This window comes from Nomia melanderi, chromosome 7 (genome assembly GCF_051020985.1).
Source record: "Nomia melanderi isolate GNS246 chromosome 7, iyNomMela1, whole genome shotgun sequence".
In the NCBI taxonomy this organism is placed as follows: domain Eukaryota; kingdom Metazoa; phylum Arthropoda; class Insecta; order Hymenoptera; family Halictidae; genus Nomia; species Nomia melanderi.
The window spans coordinates 15513557-15529832 of record NC_135005.1 but is presented as its reverse complement, the minus strand read 5'-3'; the positions used below and the strand labels follow the sequence as shown (position 1 = coordinate 15529832).

At 45.1% G+C, this 16276-nt stretch overlaps 4 protein-coding genes across 4 annotated transcripts; 3 read left to right on the top strand and 1 right to left on the bottom strand.

Moving 5' to 3' along the window:
- Nucleotides 1-462: 462 nt before the first annotated feature.
- Nucleotides 463-2741, top strand: LOC143174698 (uncharacterized). Its single transcript, XM_076369002.1, has 3 exons — nt 463-486; nt 1156-1211; nt 1358-2741. Exons 1-3 carry the CDS (start codon nt 463-465, stop codon nt 2739-2741), a joined length of 1464 nt encoding a protein of 487 aa, XP_076225117.1.
- A 3964-nt stretch (nt 2742-6705) lies between these two features.
- Nucleotides 6706-7927, top strand: LOC143174707 (uncharacterized). The gene is made up of 3 exons (XM_076369057.1): nt 6706-6783; nt 7485-7537; nt 7618-7927. The coding sequence occupies exons 1-3, from the start codon at nt 6766-6768 to the stop codon at nt 7781-7783; spliced, it is 237 nt and encodes a 78-aa protein (XP_076225172.1). The 5' UTR covers nt 6706-6765; the 3' UTR covers nt 7784-7927.
- A 764-nt stretch (nt 7928-8691) lies between these two features.
- LOC116425074 (uncharacterized) lies at nt 8692-10333 on the top strand. The gene is made up of 3 exons (XM_031972273.1): nt 8692-8700; nt 8930-9000; nt 9685-10333. Exons 1-3 carry the CDS (start codon nt 8692-8694, stop codon nt 10331-10333), a joined length of 729 nt encoding a protein of 242 aa, XP_031828133.1.
- Nucleotides 10334-11768: 1435 nt separating this feature from the next.
- LOC143174697 (uncharacterized) lies at nt 11769-13939 on the bottom strand. The gene is made up of 3 exons (XM_076369000.1): nt 13925-13939; nt 13040-13101; nt 11769-12159 (listed from the first exon to the last, which is right to left on the bottom strand). The coding sequence occupies exons 1-3, from the start codon at nt 13937-13939 to the stop codon at nt 11769-11771; spliced, it is 468 nt and encodes a 155-aa protein (XP_076225115.1).
- Nucleotides 13940-16276: the final 2337 nt, after the last annotated feature.

Sequence of the window (16276 nt, the reverse complement as noted above, 5' to 3'; positions counted from 1 at the left end):
TCAACACGTCGAACGAGATATTTATATATCCACCATCGTGCATGGATTCGTGTGGCGGTTAAATCAGTGTATTCGATCAATTAAATATACTTCATCAACCCTCTCGTTGACGAGAAGAGTATAGACGTGTATTCTTTGACGATAAACACAGTCATTTAAACGCTCATATTTTCATCGAGAGGCTCCGCGGTTAGAGGTGCGCGAGATCGTTTCAAAGAAAATTCTTCTGTGACACATCAATTATCTACTTCTCGGACAGATCGGACGAGTCGTTTTTTCTTTTTTCATCGCAGAGAAAACTACCAGCGTCGGTACACGCAGAAACGATGTTGTCAAGTCCAGTTCAACAGTGATCCTACCAGTCGCTCCGGGGAACCTTTAAAAGACGTTGTCCATGAGCAGTAGTCCCCACAGTTGGATCGGTGTGGTGATCTAGTGGGACCTAGTGCGATCAGCATCAACATGAGGATCGCCCATGTGGTCACGGTGAGCCGATCAGTTGCTTCGTCGGGTCTTGCGCTGTGAACGTGGTGAACAGATCTTCGTGGGGCCGCTCTTCGGATTCGCCCATTCGATCTCGACGTGTCGTTCAGCCGATTTCGTCGTGTATTCCGGTTTAACGTACCAAATCTTTCGGTTCAGTTCTCGATACTCGCGTCGGAAGTTCTGGTGACAAGTGTGCTTTCGAAAGAAACTTTACCGTGACAGTAGATGCTCTATAATAAATGAGTTACACTTCCGAAACATCAGATTTCGATGTGATAATCGTTACATAGACTGAACTGTGCATTAATGGACGGCGTTCTGCCTTTGTGCTCGTACTTCTTGTGTGAAGTGTTAATCAGGTCTAAAAGACGAACGCAACTAAATTCCGTCAACTCTTCCGTAACGGAAAATTCGTTGCCAGATGTTAGATCGAGAAGTCGATGCATCGGTCACGTTAGAATCGTTAAATGGTGAACGCAATTAACCGCGCGGCAAGCAGCCGTAACGAAGGCTCAAGAAACCTATAAAATCTCGATGTTTCGGAAGTACACTTCATAGTTACAAGTTCGTAACGAATCAGAAAGAAACGCACTAATAATCGTCGTCCCCGTTACATTTTAACCGGAGATACAGAAACCTCCGCTTCTCATGCTTTCTGTGTGATTACAGGCTTGTGCTGCATTAATATCGGCATTCCGCCGCGCGGAAACCGTGCAACCGGATAAGTACGTTTATCAGCGTTATGTAAATCATGAACCATACAAGTACCATTATTTAATTTACCATTCGTAGGTCAGATCTCATCGATCATTACAAACTATTACGTCGATGCCCCTCGTTGCCGGTTACTAACGAATTTCTCCTATCGCAGGCGGTTACAAAAGAAGGGCCACCAGCTCCAACCGAAGGTCTACAATGACACCGACATCGGCGAGATCACGTTCACCACCCTTCAGCCGGAAGTGACGTCGTTCAGCTCGAAGGTTCATTCGAGCATCCAGAGTCCTGGCAGGAGGTTCAAGACTCGATCGTCGCACGCTCGTCAGCATCGCTACAAAGGTGGCCGACGTCGCAGGCAGCTGCAGAAAAATGGCGGCAGCCTGGTTCGAGTCGGTCGGTCGTACGAGACCGGCGAGAATCACATCGACCATCAGATCGAGAGCGTGCAGGGTCCACCGGACGCCTTCGAGGACGGCTCGATCCATCTCGAGCCGATCTTCCGGGTGTCGAAGAACAAGAACTTCGTGGACACGCTGGCGAACATCCTGCAGCGCATAGTCAGCCCAGGGAAGACGATAGGGCCGCTGGTGGGTCCGTTTCATTTCCCGGGGATAGGCGAGAAAGTTTACATTCGACTTCTGGAGCCCGACCAGCCTGATAACCTGGTGATACGGTTCGTCTCGTCCATGCCTGTCACCGAGATCGAGACCACGTTCGACAAGAGCATCCTGCCTCTCGAAGAGATAACAAAACACACCGAAATCCATTCCGTGACTCACGAGATCGGTCATCCTCCGATTCACGCCATCAGCCACGAGCCCCTGCCGCTTTCGACCGATTCGCTCAGGAACTCTTACGGGCAGCACATCAAACCGGACCCGCTGTCGGCCGGCCACGATTCGATTGCGAAGCCGAGTACAGTAAGCCAAGTGACTTCTGTCAAGCACCTAAAACATCCTCACATCTCCAGGACTTACAAAGTGAGCATCAAAGACGGGGAACCGGTTAGCATCCAGAGAGTCGTCAGACATCGCAAGAGGGTTCAGTATCCGGGGCCCGTGTCGCAGAACGGTCTGAATTTCCAGGCTGTCGATCAGAGGAACAACAGTCAGAACGACCAGTCTTATCAAGCGAGCACCTACCGGGAGACTGTCGCGCATAAGTATCAGTATCCTTGGTTGAACAACACGAACGCGGAGTCTAAAGTCCACGCACCGTACTCTAAACCGGAGAACGCTTCGAGCCCGCTGCAACGAGTGAAGTGGGATCCGATTGTTCCCGCGAAGAGTGCAGCTTGGAATCAGTTCGAAGCGAGCAATTCTTCCGGATCGGTGGAGAACGGTCCACGGTACAGCATCCAGTTCAGCAGCAAGAAGATGAGATACCTGAACATGGACGGCTCCGTCGACGCGCCCGAAGAGACGACGACCAAGAAGGAAGACTTCTCTATGCCAAGACCTAACTCGTATTGGCAAGTGATCAAGGACGCGGACTCGAGGAGCAAGAGGGCCCACGATCAGGCCAAAAAGAACTGAAGGATCTTCGGAGGAACGACGACGCCATCTTGAACGCAAGATCGAAGATAAGAGATCGAACAGCGATAGGATTGATTCGAGGAACGAGAGGCGGAGGAAAGAAAAACGAGAGAGGCGATCGTTGAATCCGCGTTTGCATCGGTGAGGCCGTGATCGCGTTGGTAGCGGCTTTCCTAACGACAGTGTATACTTTTCAGACAACGAACCGCGTCTCTGATTAATTCTGTAAGCCTTAATTGCAAGCAAAGTCGACTTGTCTCTGATTTATGGACTCCCTCGCCGCTTCGTTGGCGTTTTATTGCCGGCTGCTCTAAAGGCGGCTTGATTTTATAGGTCGTTAAGACAGTTGTTAAGTCAATCTGCAAGTTTGTGTTCGTTCGTCGAAGAATATGCGAAGGAAGGAACGATAGATACGGTGCGCAGCTCGCGCGTGCGAGTTCGTAACGGTTTGTTACCCTCCTGACGGTTTCTCAACTTTGCTCCGGTGGAATGATATCTCGTATCGGTTTCCATTCTCTTCTCTTAGATTCTGTTTCCCGAAGAAGACTGCTTATATTGTACTAACAACGTTTAAGTAACTAACGGCGACGATGGAAGAGAGAAATATTGTATTTATGGACTGATTCGATGCTCTTACCGCATCGCCGAATCAGCGAACGTGCATTTATAGGATACTTATCGTTTAAGCGTTAGAAGAAATATTCGTGTTATTTAAAGTCCGTCGAGACTCTTTATCGAGAGGACAAACTTCCTTCGACTGTAAACTATCGAAACTGTATGAATAAAAATTGCGAAAACACTCGTTCGATTATTACGTAAGAAATGGCGAACACCCGTTTCCATTTTAGGAGTCAACGTACGAGTCACCGTGTGGGGTGAAATTAATGGAAACAGCTGATGATACCTCGCTACATTTCTCTTCTGTAATCTAAAGAAAATACGATCCGTGAGATCGTATTCTGCCAAGCATTGAAATCCCTCATCCACTGCACATTAAGACGATAGACGCGATAGCGCTCTTGACCACGCGTTCAAGTCACTGGAGCGTTGCCTCCGGTAATTGTACGTTCTCGTTTTTCCAATTAAACTATCAAGCAGCAAGTACAAAAAGCTTTCTAACATTATCCCATCCGAGCCAACTGTCTCTCCAAGATCCTGGAAATTTCTAAATTATCCATATGTCACCGCGTGTTCGCAACGCTAACGATCCGAGGATTAAACGAAATATCTCTTCATCGCTCGCGATCTTTCTGTTCCTTACGTTTTCCACGTTCGAACTCGCAAACCTCGGTGGTTCCCTTTCGAACCAATGATAATCCTCGATCAGGATCCTCGATCGAACTTCGCTTTCGGTGCCCAGGACTGTTCCGCCGTTCGCGCGGTCACCGATGAGCACCGCGCTCGTAAAATTAAGCGATCGTTACCGGTATAATCGGCGTAACAACTACACCATCGCGATCGGCCGCGATTCCCGAGATTCTCGCGCGCCGATTATTCTGCGATCCATCGCGCGATACGTAAAAGCGTACGCCTAGTTTTTCCTCCTCCGCTTTCCATTTCGCCGGCGGTTTTCACTGTTAATTGACCGCGAGCCTCGGTCAATTAAACGGTTCACCGTGAAACGAGAGATAGAAATGAACGAGGAAAAAGGGGCGCCAGGGTTCGGATCGCATCTCGACGACTTTCTTAACGATACATTCGTTCGTCGGCGATGACGGATAATTGTCGAAAATCTCGCGTGCTATTCGCATCCAGTTTGACGAGTGATCGAGCCGATAATAATGGAAAGCGGTCTTGTTTTTGCCTAGTTTAGACACAGCCGAACGATAAGTTTATTTTACACACGAATCTCTCGGCGAATCCCGTCCCTGCAGCTGCTTTCATCGTTGCTCTTCTTTTTTTTCGTTTCTTTTTACGTCTGCGATTATTATTATTATTCGTCCGTCGTTTAGCAACATGCCACGTAAAGAAATTCTACCTGTCCGTGCAAACGAAACTATTTCGTTTATTTGTCTTCGGTCGTGATCGTGTTTGATGTTGATTCATTAAATTTTAATGCCAGTCTTGATGCACGCTTAATATCGGGTTTCGCAGTTACCAAGCCGGTGAATTTTCATTACCGCCGATCTAAATAAGGATAATACACGTATTCGGCGTTTATGATATACATACGTCGTTTCGTAATTATTACAAACGCGAGCACGGCGATAGAGAATTAACGCGACGAAAGAAATTCGTTGAAAGCGGTGATCTTTCCTATTGTTATGATACAGAAATTATATGGTGCACGATTTCGCTGGAAACCGTTTAAAGAAAATCGCCGCAATTAGATTCGAAGAAACGAGCTGCTCTCGAGAATCTCATGAAACTTAATTTTTCCAACGATTAGCGACTTGAATTTACTGGCGCTGTTTCGCGTTGGCGCGCGCCTTGTTCAATTGTGTAAGGTAAACTGGACACGTCGGATTAGGCGAGCGACGTCGGTTTACGTTTTAATTTCAGAGACAACACTTGTTGCCTAGAGGCTGAGGGAAACACGTTTCTCTGGTCGTTAATGATGCTTGTACGTACAGGACGTTCAAATGAAATATCCCATGAAGTTTGAGAATTTTAAGAGACTGCGAAAATGTTGCGATTGCATCGGATGATACAGTTCTAATTATCTTACAATCGATTTTGTAAATGCATTATCTGGAACAATATAAAAATCCTTATTCCATGAATACAACGTAATTGAAGATTTATTTTATTTCTATTTTTCTGCAAACTTCCGAATCTCCGATAAAACTTAGAACTGATCTGTACAGAAACATGTATTATTTATATAATAATTCATCCATCAATAATATTTATGTAATAATTCCTGAAGTTAAACAATCTTTAAAGCATCCATTTAATCGCTCTACGTATATCCATCCTTCATTCTCCATCATGTTTCCTTCTCTGTCAATGACTTCTTTAATTACGTTGCTACCTGACATGGACTGATTAAGCAAATCTGCGGTTGGGTGCATCTCAACCGGAGGAAATGCATTCGCCTCTGCAGTTTCCTGGTTGCAGTCAGTCGTTTGCGAACTTCTGTCCGAGCGTTAGTGTTTCGGCTTCCCAGAAATGTCCTCGCGATCGAGACCGAGAAGCGGCGTTACTCCAGACAATAACCCAAGTTCTCAAGTAATGTGCAAAACAACGCTGCAAGACACCTCGGAGAAGTGTAACGAGCCGGATTGTTCCGTAAAACCTTTGAAATTCGAAATTCTCTGTAACTTTAACCCTTTGCTTTAAATAAATAGTTTTATTCGAGTACTATAATGAATGTCTGAAGAAACTGATAATAATCTATTGTTACAGTTTTCATAGGAATTGCATGTTAATCGTATTAAATGCTCGGCAGTTCTAGTGTTAACGGAAAGTTGTTATTTACAACGAAAGGGAATTAACCAGTTAACTGTATTCGACGAGTATACGCGTCATAAAGCTTGACACAATACGAATTCTTTATTTTTCCACATAAACATGTAATTTCTTTGTTTCGCTTTAATCTTTCATTAGAATATACTCTACGCGCATCCGTCCTGCTTTCCGAGAGGATTTTCCAGCAAAATTCCACAGTTAACTGGTTAAAGATTACGATCCACACGGTGAATATTTAGTCTGATGCGATAAGAACGGCGCGGTGGAAGCGTACGGCTTCAATCGTGAATACAAATTGCCGTTTTGCTTGCGGAATCGCATGACTCGCCGTGCAGATCGCGTCGAGCTTCGCGGAGCTTTGGGGAAAAGGGGGGGGGCGGGGGAAAAAAAAAAGTGAAATGTGCATGGAACGAAGTCGGATGCGAGTCGACAAGCGAGATCCTTGCACGGTGGCGGGAGGGTTTCTCGGAATTCTTTATGAAATGATCCGCCTCGCTAATTTCAACTGCATGTATATAAACGTAGAGTTCGGTGCGCCGCCACGCAGAAGGCGCCCATTTCTCCGGCCTGTTGCTGAAGCGAGCACCACTCGATCGACATTGTTTCCTGCACAATGAGAGGGACGTTCTTGGTACGACACTTTCGTCTGGTATACTTCCATTAACACTTTGACCGCCGCGTCACCGTTTTTAACACGTTTTCCTGTACTATATGTTAACCCTTTGCACTCGATAGTTTGTCACTAGAAACATTCAATATTTTCCGATGAGATACAGACGATATCCTTTGAAACTGATTAATGAGAAAACTTGTATAAATTAAGAAGGAAAGTTATTTTATTTCAATATTCCATGTATTAAGCTCAATATTATATATAAGACTTTATAATTTTGCAAATCAAATCAAGTGACTGAGAGTCACCTTTCGAGTGCAAAGGGTTAAATTGGTGCTTACTCTGTGTCATTAGGAGATTCTGGATATTAAATTAGGTTCCGTTGTTCTCTTTTATAATAGAGTTATAGAATTATTAGTACAATAACGATGGGAGATTATAGAATAGGATGGAATTTTAAAGAAAGAATTTTAAAGAAAAAATCTTAAAATTCTACTCAAGAACTTTAATCTTAAAATAAAGTAGAATAAAGTAATGTAGAGTACAATAAATAAAGTAGAATAAATCTTAAAATAAAGTAGAATTTAAAGATTAAAATTCTTGAGTAGAATTACGCTGTAAACTTCATCACTAGACTTTGCAGTGTTTCTTGAGACATCTTAGTAGACCTATTATATAAGATCATGATCATAGAACTATCATGTCTCTTTCCTTTTCAGTTTGGCATCGTTCTGCTGATACTCCTCGTACTGCTGCAGCAACCGGTAGAATCGTAAGTACATTTACATTTAACTGATAGCCTTCGAGATTGTCGAAGGAAATAATAATAATGCTCGTCGTTCGTTTGCGCAGGAAGAAAGTGATTATCCACGTGCCGTACAGAGTGAAGAAGATGGAGCACACGCACACGATTTACAAGCTCATACCGCATTACGAGCACAAGCATCACGACCATCACGACCACCACGACCACCACGAGAAAGAGGACCTGGAGGACGACGACAAATATGATATTTAATCGAATCATGTGCTCGGTGGCCAATAAACGCGCGGCTGCAGGCGTTAGACGTAAAAGACAAAGCATAGTGATAATGGATGTACAAATGCGATCGAACAGTATTGTTACCTAAGATTATGTATTGCTAAGAACGAACTTATTAAATAGCAGTGTGATACTATCGATTAAATTTATTGTCATTCTCGACGAGCTTCGTACTCACTACCTCTTTCAAATTATTCGACACTGGGTTTACGGGCATTTATTGTACACTTCATTCTATTATTCCTAAAAGAATTATTTAGATTGTGGAAACTGGAGATTTGATAGTAGGTAATTGTAAATTTAAACATTTAGAAAATAATATTTCTAAAATCCAATGTGCGTCAATTTGACGCGTTCCGCAAACCTAGTGTTAACGAAGACGAATCGGGAATCTAAGTCTGAAGAATCCGAGGAATGGTCAATTATGATCAACTCGAGTGTATGAACATTTCAAAGAACAAACCAGAATTAGTCGAATCTTATAGAATTTCTATAATTTTCTATAACAACCTTCGTCGACCAGTTATCGATCTTGTCAATCACAGAATAGATAAGGAACGAAACAGAGGTAATATATCTATCAATAATTGATTTCCGGGTGGCAATGAACTTCACTGACCACGTGCACACGTTTTCCAGAGCATATCATTCGAAGCGAATTGGCAGATGAAGCATGTCTCATCGAAACGGCGAAAGCGGTTGGTCAGCCGTTAAATTCCGTTGGATTCGATGCAGTTCCGCGGTTCCAGGACGTTTGTGATCTGCAGTTGGCGGCCGACAGAGGCGGAATATAAAGGAGCATCCTCGACAATGTCGTGCACTTTGCTACTGACAGCGTTTGCCACTCGTCATCCATTCCGTTCGAAGGCAGTTCGTTGGGAGTCATGATCAAGGTAACTGGAAACTGATAGAACTTCTGCAGCGATATGAAATAGATTCTTCGGTTCGAGTGATTCAATAGTGTTCAGAAGCGATTCGGAAGTGCGATGATCTATAACTTAGTTGCAGAAGTTCTTCGTTGATTTACCACTGAATTATATGTTCAGTTCGTAACTACAACATTGCGCCCTATTATCTTTAATCAGATATAAACAATTACTTCACCGTTAATCCTGTTTTCAGAGAATCTTCAATTACCTCTTTTTGACGTTGCTCATCCAAGTGACAAGCTACGAATGCGCTGGCAAAAGACAGTGAGTACAACAAGCGTTAAGATCCTCTTCGACATCCTCGTTCGTCGATCACTAAACGCTGAAAAACAGCGCATCGATGATTCACACTTTCACCGGTGATGATATCGATCAACGACCGCGCGACGCACTCTCGTTCTCGCCGGAACGTGTAACCGACTTGAGCATCTCGCGAGTTATACCGTAAACATCCGCATTAGCGTACCGTTAACACGTTTGTATTGTATCGTGTCATTAAAATATCAATCCTAGATTGATCAAAGCCTATACACGTTGCGTGATTTTAACCCTTCGCACTTTGATTCGAAGCAGCAAACTTATAAAATTTCCAATTCAGCATCAAACCTTGTGTAATGTATCAACACATAAACATCGAAGTACAACAGTTCTGTCTCTTAATTTATAGAAGACAACCAGTTGTGTTAGCGAAAAATATCGTTAACATTCAGTCAGAAAGTAACGAATATTTTCAATGAAAGATATCGTCGAGTGCAAGGGGTTAATACCTTCAGTTCCTAACGAGAAAAGAATGATACCTTACGTTTCCTCCGGTTGGACAATTCTATTGCGACGTTTCAAATCAATTGTTAATATTCTTGGATCACGGGGAATTTTCTTATTTACCAACGAACGCCATCTTAGGTGTATTACTCGATCCAACGTCTCATCTCCTCCCTTCGGTTACAGCGTCCACCTGAAGATCCACGTGCCAGACATCGTCAAGCACCTGATTCACACGAAGGTGGTGTTCCTGCACGTGCACAGACCCGCGCCGAAGAAGCCTAAATCCCATCACAAGGAGTATCATCGCGAGAACTGGAGTTCCTGGAGCAATTACGGGCACCACCACGATTACAAGAACGAGGGCGGCGAGATTAAGCATTCCGAAGGTCACGAGGACCAAAGCGATCGCGAGCCGCAGGATCACAAGAAGCACGTTCCTCCGTACGATCGTTACAAAGATTCTTATTCTCCGCAATACGACCACGAGAACAATAATCTGGAGCAGAACTCGAAGAATCCCGAGCATGGCCAGTACGCGGTTCACGAAGACGTGAACGATGTGCCTCACAACGGGGAGGCTTTCTCTTACAATTACGAGGAAGGGTATAGAAAGGGGTTGGAGACGGAGAGCGGACACGTTCGCACGGACCAGTCGAGTAAATTCCACGACGACCACCACGAGGAACAGGACGAAGCTGAGAACGACGGTTTCAAGGAAGATTTCGAGGGGAAGACCGATGCAGGACGGTATCTTGTCGATGACGTCGAGTACGAGGGTGCTAGAGACAAAAGGGATGGGAGACGGAGATACCGGACATTAAGGAAATCGTAGATTTTTTCGATGACCTGGTTGAGAGTACAATTCTGTATATATCGTAATAAGTAGTAGTAATTAGGGTTTGAATATTTGTTACTAAGTTGTGCGAAGCTTTTAACCAGTTAAGTGTGGAATTTAGTTGAAGAATCTCTCCTTGCGCAATAAAATCAAATGAAGTGTATACTCGTTAAATTAGGCCGAATGCACTTGAAATGTATCCTAACGAAGAACTAAAGGGAAACGAAGAATTACGTGTTTGTCTCGAAAAATAAACAATCTCAAACACAGTTAACTGGTTAAGAAATGAAATGACGGTAAAAGTTTGAGAGTTCCTTGAATGAAAGATCGGTGCGATATGTAGAACATAGTGGCTCTAGGTTAATTAAGTATTCTTCAATGGCACCGTAAAATGTATTGCCATCTGGATATAAGAAATTTCGATTAAATATTGTATATACAGACCGAACGTGTGAGGTTTAATATTACTCGAAGCTGAGAGAAACGAGGCGCAATGGGAGAATGATTAAATCAAGGAATATTCCAGGGAGGGCAATGACGGGGGTGAGTTTCAGGTACACACGCAATTTATTCAACTTTCTCGCGACACGTGAGACATACAAACGAACTATCCGAGTCGCGGTTAACGGATGCGATAAAGGCAACAAGTACAGTGTTTAATAACAACGAAGTAGACAAACGAAAACAAAACGAGTTAACAATATTTACATGTGAGTACGTGAGAGATGTGTCGACAGATTAATGAATAGACTAGGACGAGAGGTAAGAGATAGGACGGTTAAGTGTGTCGGTGTGATTTAAGGCGTGGTTTTGCGGCACTCCCCGGGAAACACCAGTCAATGTGAGAAAGTATCTATCTCTCTAATACAATTTCACTAAAACGAAGCTACGATTGTCGTGCGAGGGGGGGTGCATGTCGGTTTCTCGGGGATCGATAATTCAATCCCCTGATTTCACCAGTGAACGAAATGAATACCAAACCCAAACATTCTCTTCTTACATTACCTATACAAAGCGTTCTCATTCATCGATCAGGTTTCTCGATCTCGCTTCAAATGGGACTAACTTCCCCGATTCACTTTACGAAAGTCCCTCAGTCGATATTCACGAAAATTTACAAACTTTCCCCTAAGTAATTCTCTTATAAACATCTTTCGAATATCCATTAGGCGTACCGAATCGAAAGAAACTAAAAATTCATGAATCAACGATATTCTCAGTTCTTCAATGCTCCACGTCTTTAAACGACCGTATTAACAAAAATGACGCGATCATCGATACACTGAACGGACCATTCAAGGTACAAATTTCCCGCAGCTGTTTTACCGATACAAGGACGAAGCGAACGAGTCCATCTTTCATTTGTTCAAACGACCGACCACGTTATTCGCGAAGAGAACTACCCCTATTTCCCCGACATCATCCTCGTCAACTAATGACCTCCCCAGTCTTCGTGACCGCCGCCACCGTAGCCGCCGCCTCCGAATCCTCCGTGTCCTCCGCCGATGTCGCCGCCGCTGTATTCAATATGGCCGCCACCGCCGCCGCCGCCGCCGCTGCTGTATTCGATGTGGCCGCCACCGATGTCGCCACCGCCGCCGCTGAAATCGTGGCCACCGCCGCCGCCTCCGAAATCGTGGCCGCCGAGACCACCGCCGCCTCCTAGGCCACCGCCGTGACCGATGTCGATCGGGTGGCCGACGGTGTAACCGAGGACCTCGTACTTGTCACCACCCCCGCCGCCGTGGTGAATGTGCTTGGTGATCGTGTGGGTGTGGTGGATCGTCTTGATCTTATAGGGCACGTGGATCACCACGTGGTCGCTGGAGAAGATAAGCGGAATTAGTTGATTCGATATTCAGTTCGGATTTAGCTTGATTTAGCTACGATTTCGTGTAGAGATTTCTAAGAGATTAGTTGAACTTTCGATCGTAAGGTATAGTGGACATTTATTTTTTAGTGTATCTTGTGCAGTAGATATTTATGTAAGGATGCAACGAGGTTAGTTGAATTTATGTTGATCGTTAAGTTGCGATTTCGTTGTCAGAGATTTCCTTGCGTGGAGACTAGTTGAACTAGTTTCGATTGTGAGATACAGTAGATATCTTGCATAGTAGATATTTATTTTGTAGTGTATCTTGTGTAGTAAATATTTATGTAAAGATGCAACGAGATTAGTTGAATTTATATTGATCATTAAGCTGCGATTTTATGCACAGAAATTTCCTTGCAACGAGAGATTAGTTGAGCTCGTTTCGATCGTTAGATTATGGTTCTGTATGGAAACTTTTTCCAGGGTGCAACGGGACATTATTGGATCTATCTCGATCACCGAGATGTGATTTTGCATAAGAGACGTTTCCCAGCAAGTGCAACGACTTGGAAAGGTCTGGAGCGAGGTCGTTGAACGAGGAAAAATGGATAGCAGGACGATCGACAGACTCGTTTATCGTTGCTTTCGATAATAGCCGGCAGAAAATCATAGCACTCGCCGATAACGGCGACCAAGAGAGAAAGTACTTAAACGTTTCAACGGCGCCGCTCGCGCCGCCGGACACGGTTAGTTAGGTCCATTCTGTTTCGATCGGTAAGCGGGCAAATACAAACATAGTTCCGCATATACGCTTTCGATCTACTGTGTCCGATATATATATACATATATACTTTTTTTTACACGATAAAAATAAAGAAAGGAAAACTTACTGTCCACCATGGTGACCGCCGGCATTGGCCACGCCGAGCAGCGAGGCTGCCACAAAGACGGCCTGTAAACAAAAGAATCGTTTGTTCAGCGAGATCGGTCTAGATGTTATCGCGGAACTTTCGAATTTCGAGTAGAGAGGCTCATTATCTCGAGATCTTCGAGTACTTTTTCCGTGAAACGAGTGAAAGAAACAAACAGTCAGACGAAATTAACAAGATTCCGCGAGTGGTTCGAAGGAATTCCTTAAAGGCACGTGAAATTTTCACGATTATTTATTACAGTCTCGCTAGAATTCAAGTATGCGTAGCTTTTCAAGATATCTCGTCGTTCCCTCTACGGAGCAATGGAATCTGGAATCTTCCTTTATAGAAACTCCAGCTCCACAGTCCGGTAAAATGCCTCTCAGTGAGATATTATGTTGCCGAGATCCCGGAGACGCGGACATTGTAGCGTTCTAGAATTCCCAATCGACCACTAGAAACAACACCGCGTATCCAAAGCTATACAACCGAAATCGCAATGATCCTCGAACCTCACTGTTACCTAAAAAACTCACAACTACAGCACATGTATCAAAGATTCACAATAATCATCGAACCAAGCCCAAATTTCGACGATTCGGAGAAAGCTGGCACGTCTCAACCAGCGTGCGTCTCGAACTCAAAATCGACCCCAACCTCAGAAATCAAAAGCTCCGATTCCTCGCAAAAGACACTCTCCAAGAAGTGTCGTCCTAAGTCCCCAACCCTAGAAACTCCATCGAAACTTCGAGACCGAAGGAACTAAGCACGAGAACGACCCGCTGTCCAAACGTTTCCCATCCGGGGGAACTGACCCGAACGATCATCGGCGGAAAATAATCCGGAAACCAAGGGACGACTTACCGCGAGCTTGATCATGTTGCGCGCTGTCGTACCTAAGGCCTCCTGAAAATCGTCTGTGCACGGTTTGCTCGTGGTGCGTGTCGCTAGCGGGAGGGAGGCGGCTACCGGTTCCACCTCGCGATCTAAGTTGGCGGTTTAAGCCGCGGTTTTGATCTGCTGCCCGGTGTGCACACGCTTGCCGCTTTTATACACGTACGTGATTCGAGATCGGATAAGAATGAAAGGGAATCTTTCGCGCCCATCGGTTCCCGTACCACGTGAAAGGATCCGGCTAATAGAGAAGACGTGGCAAAAACGGAGGACCAACAACCGCCCCTCCACGGTGTCCGGGCCGTGTATACCCTTCACCTCGATAGACACGCGCGCCGCAACTCGTCGTTCGCTTTTCTTCGTTTCCTCTTTTTCTTTCGCCCTGCCCCTCCCCCGCCTCCACCCCCCCCCCCCCTCGTCCGCCGACTCGCCGGTGTAATTCCTCTCGTGGTCTTTTTAATGAAAGCTGGACTCGGTGAGCCTGGGTGAACGGCCAAGATCAAGATCAGCCTCGTAATACGAGGTGGGTGCCACCGCGAGATCTCTCGTTTCACTCGCGCGTCTCTCGCGTTTCGTGTGAGAACGAGGGGATCGATGTCCAACGGCGGGAAGGTTTTTGCTGGCCGCCGCGCCGCTCCGCGCCATGGGGAATTACTGCCAACGGGAACCGGCGTCGCCCGGATGACACCCGGTTACGCGACAATCCGCTTTTCCGCGTTCGGCGCTTCCTCGAGGTCGTTTTTCGATCCGATCGACCGTTTCGATGTAACCAGCTTATTCCCGCGTTCGCGCTTACCATTCTTCGGGCGAAGCGTTTTTGCTTCTGCCTTGGGGTTCGATGGAATTCCGTTGAGCTTTGGGGGATCGTTTGATTGGCATGGGAATGGCTTTCTCGATGAACGAATGAACAATTAGGATCATTGGGACTGTACCGTCGAAGGTGACTTTTTCCGATACGCTGATGATCGACGAAGGAGGAAGTGGTAATATTATTCAAGGTGATATCGAGGTATAAAGGAAAGTTCGAATTACGTTCGAGAATGTTGGAATGTTGTTTTCGAAAAAAATGAGATTCGGCCGGGTTGCGCCGTATAAGAGAGTAGAGAAATTCGCGGAAGAATCAATAAAACGTTCACGAGCTCTTCCGGTTATTCGGACTTCCTCGACCGACTTCCGATCGATGATTTCGAGATCAATAAAAGGCCTCCTCGAGGAGAAACGTGTTCGCCGGGGAGGAGGGACGCGCGGCGGGTCGGCGAACTGTTTCGTATCACAATGTAATTAGTGTTTAGAGTAATTTCTACTCGTTACAGGTGCCGTTTCACTTGTCGATGCGCCGTAGATAACCGTGTCGCGGGGATTCATCGCTCGCGAAGATTCATCGTGTGTAGATGCCGAAGATACCGATCTGAGGCAGATGAAAATTGACTCGCTGCGTGTCAATAATGCACAGGCAAATATCGAAAGTTCGAATTAACGTATCGCGAGCGGTTCTTTTCGTACCTCGGCGAGATATAAATCATAAGTCTCGTTATACAGGCGTACAATTAATTAATGCGACGTAATTAACTGAGTTTCGTTGTTGTAATTGACGTATCATTCTAGAAACACTTTCCCAAGTATTTACATAACGAATGGAATCCCGCCGCTTGTCCGATTCTGGATTAACGTAGGCGTGGGTGTTCGGTGTAGAAAGATAAACGCGCGTAAGAAAGTTTTCAGCTGTGTTTGGACGCCCACTGGTGCATGCTAACGGCAATGAAAGTTTTCCGAGCCATTTACAGCTGACTCCCTTCTCAAAACCGGCGATATTCTTCTCATATAAGACGCTACGCCATTGGGCTTCGTGATTTCGCTCGCGACTGCCGGCGCATTATACTGTGTCATCGAATGGAAGCTACGCTTGCCATTCCACTTTACGTCGATTTTACGATTCCTAATTTCATAGAAATATTTGTGTGTACATTCAATCGATCGCGGAACGTTTCGTCTAATCTTTATCTGTTTTCCAGTGACAGCACTTTCAATCGGCAGAATCTCTGAAGATAATTCATTCCTGAAGACTCAGGTGCAAAACGGTCACCACGAATCTGTAAAATAGAAAGTCAGAACCATACTGTCGAATATACAACTGCCTCGTAATGAAGTCATATGGCGAGCGCAGCAATAACGTGACTGGCGTGCTGGTGATTTCAATGCGTGGTAAGTGCGATCGTTCCGCTTGACGCGTCAAATCTATAATACACTGTTCCTCTCTAATACGAAACATTCCGCGTTACATCTGAACGAACCGTCGACACACTATTTTAAAAAGAAAGCGAC